Here is a 1219-nt window from a genome sequence, read left to right on the forward strand (position 1 = left end):
CGCCGCAGTTGTGCGCGGGGTGGGGAGGCCATGGCGTCCGGCAGTAACTGGTTGTCCGGGGTGAATGTCGTGCTGGTGATGGCCTACGGGAGCCTGGTGTTTGTCCTGCTCTTTATTTTTGTGAAGAGGCAGATCATGCGCTTTGCAATGAAGTCCCGAAGGGGACCTCATGTCCCCGTGGGACACAATGCCCCCAAGGACTTAAAAGAGGAGATTGATATCCGGCTATCCAGGGTTCAAGATATCAAGTATGAACCTCAGCTCCTTGCAGATGGTGATGCAAGACTGCTACAGCTAGAAACCCAGGGAAATCAGAATTGCTACAACTATCTGTACAGGATGAAAGCTCTGGATGCCATCCGTGCCTCTGAGATACCATTTCATGCTGAAGGCAGGCATCCCCGTTCCTTAATGGGCAAGAATTTCCGCTCTTACCTGCTAGATCTTCGGAACACTAGTACTCCTTTTAAGGGTGTGCGCAAGGCCCTCATTGATACCTTGCTGGATGGCTATGAGACAGCCCGCTATGGGACGGGGGTCTTTGGCCAGAGTGAGTACCTGCGCTACCAGGAGGCCCTGAGTGAGCTGGCCACTGTGGTCAAAGCACGAAGTGGGAGCTCTCAGAGACAGCACCAGTCGGCAGCCAAAGACCTAACCCAGTCTCCTGAAGTCTCACCAACAACCATCCAGGTGACATACCTCCCCTCCAGTCAGAAGAGTAAACGTGCCAAACACTTCCTTGAACTGAAGAGCTTTAAGGACAACTATAACACACTGGAAAGTACTCTGTGACGAGCTGATGGAAGCTGCCATGCTGCTGGTGGGGCCAGCGGCCTCAGGTCATCTGGCTGATGGGTCCAGGTCAGCTGAAATGCCACAGTGTCCAGAGCTCTTAGGGTTCATGCCTAGAGAATCATTCTCCAGCTTGTTCTTACAGCCCATTTCAGAGAATCAGGACTTTATTTTCCCTTGGGAACACTTTTTTTGGAGTTGAATTCAGATGTTTTTCTTAATGTTTCTATCAATGCTTCCTTAAAAATCCTCACTTGGTTTTGATTGTAGTTCATCTGCCTCTTTTTTTCCCCCTTTTCCACTATAAATAATCCTAAGAGTGAGAATTGGGGTGGCAGGGCCTGGTGTCTTCCATGTCTACCCCTTTATACATAGATGAATGGGGACCATTTGGGTTTGAGACATCTTAGAGGTGATTGGTAGGACG

General features: G+C 50.0%; 1 protein-coding gene across 2 annotated transcripts; it reads left to right on the top strand.

Annotated features, from left to right (window-relative positions):
• The first annotated feature begins 6 nt into the window (after positions 1–6).
• LOC145719237 (lipid transport auxiliary protein 1) lies at positions 7–1214 on the top strand. Of its 2 annotated transcripts, XM_081810731.1 has the most exons (2): positions 7–96; positions 199–1214. In XM_081810731.1, the coding sequence occupies exons 1-2, from the start codon at positions 31–33 to the stop codon at positions 790–792; spliced, it is 660 nt and encodes a 219-aa protein (XP_081666857.1). In that variant the 5' UTR covers positions 7–30; the 3' UTR covers positions 793–1214. The 2 variants fall into 2 exon arrangements, with proteins under 2 accessions (XP_081666857.1, XP_081666855.1); XM_081810729.1 differs by having other exon boundaries at positions 7–1214.
• The last annotated feature ends 5 nt before the right edge of the window (positions 1215–1219 follow it).

Source organism: Leptonychotes weddellii, unplaced genomic scaffold (genome assembly GCF_054177405.1).
Source record: "Leptonychotes weddellii isolate Sample4059 unplaced genomic scaffold, ASM5417740v2 HiC_scaffold_35245, whole genome shotgun sequence".
Lineage (NCBI taxonomy): Eukaryota > Metazoa > Chordata > Mammalia > Carnivora > Phocidae > Leptonychotes > Leptonychotes weddellii.